At 35.7% G+C, this 1,364-nt stretch overlaps 1 protein-coding gene across 1 annotated transcript in view; it reads left to right on the top strand.

The window, feature by feature from the left end:
* LOC103610026 (HEAT repeat-containing protein 5B) overlaps positions 1-1,364 on the top strand; it is a gene marked incomplete at both ends in the record, with an annotated part of 56,985 nt that overhangs the window by 34,237 nt on the left and 21,384 nt on the right. The window contains one exon of the mRNA XM_008594264.1: positions 240-419. Coding sequence (XP_008592486.1) covers positions 240-419 — 180 coding nt within the window. The remainder of the gene's footprint in view (positions 1-239; positions 420-1,364) is intronic.

Raw genomic sequence — 1,364 nt, 5'->3', positions numbered from 1 at the left:
ATAAGTAAATAGTAAATATTGTTTTGTTTTCCACATAGGAATACAATAAAATCTATACTTGCTGTTGACTTGTTATAAAGAATACTACTAAATCATAGCACTGGGTTGTTTGTTTTGTTTTATTCTTTGATTTTGTTTTGTGTTTTTCCATCAAAAAAGAAAATTATGTTTACTGCCTTCTCTAATATATGATGTTAATTTTTTTTTTTACACAAAATTTTAAAATTTTCTTTGGGTAGGTATGTAGTACGTGGATTGGAAGTGGAGTTGTCAGTGATCTTAATGATCTCCGTCGAGTACACAATCTTCTTGTTTCTTCTCTGGACAAGGTTCAGGCTGGAAAAGGATCTTCTAGCCAACTGTACCGAGAGAGTGCCACAACCATGGAAAAACTGGCTGTTCTCAAAGCTTGGGCAGAGGTAACCATGACCTGTTGTTTTTGAACCATTTGTCCATCCATGAGAAAATATTCCACCATTCCTGTTGGTAAAAAAGTTTTTGTTTGATTTTTGTTTTTTAAAAACTGACCCTTGGGGCCGGCCCGGTGGCGCACTGCTACAGTGCGCCGCTTGAGAGCGCGGTGGCGCTCCNAATCTCTGATTTCTCACTCTTTTTTCATCTCCCTGCCCCGATTCCCTAAAAATATCTAATTGATTTCCAAATCCTGTGATTTCTACCTGTTAGTCCCTCTCAGATGCCTCTCCTTTTTCATTTCATTCCCAGTTTGATCCAGATCATCTCTGTTCAGTATTGTAATAGACACAACTGAACATATTGCTTACTATCTATACACATCCCTTCCTGTACATAAGTACTGGAGCAATTTTCCTAAAGCACAATTCGAATCATATCATCCCCCTATTCAGAAGCCATGGAAACTCACGATTGCCCAAGAATGAATTCAATTCACATGGAATTTTAAATTTTACCATAATTTGATCTCATTTAACTTTCCCAGTAGCATTTCTTCCTCATGTAACTCCCCTATGTCTGTACACACAAACTTTCCTGATACCTAAATGTTCCCATTTCACCTGCTAGAATTAATCTCTTCCTTGTGTTTTTTTTTTTAAGTGTAGTATCACAGTCATAAAACATTCCCATGTGTTCATTCAATCTGTGTTTTCTTACTTGGGGATAGGGACTGGGTTTCTTTCCTTTATTTTTTAAATCTCTGCCATACCAGCTAGCATACTCTTTTGCCTGTGGTAAGCAGAAATCCTGTTGAAGAGTTATTGAGACTGAACTTCTTTGGATGGAAAATTCTATCTGTAAAATTTTTGTTGAATTAGACAATAGAAATATAAGTAAATAGTAAATATTGTTTTGTTTTCCACATAGGAATACAATAAAATCTATACTTG

The sequence above is a fragment of the Galeopterus variegatus genome, unplaced genomic scaffold (genome assembly GCF_000696425.1).
Source record: "Galeopterus variegatus unplaced genomic scaffold, G_variegatus-3.0.2 Scaffold10492, whole genome shotgun sequence".
Taxonomy (NCBI): domain Eukaryota; kingdom Metazoa; phylum Chordata; class Mammalia; order Dermoptera; family Cynocephalidae; genus Galeopterus; species Galeopterus variegatus.
This window is presented reverse-complemented; position numbering and strand designations above follow the sequence as displayed.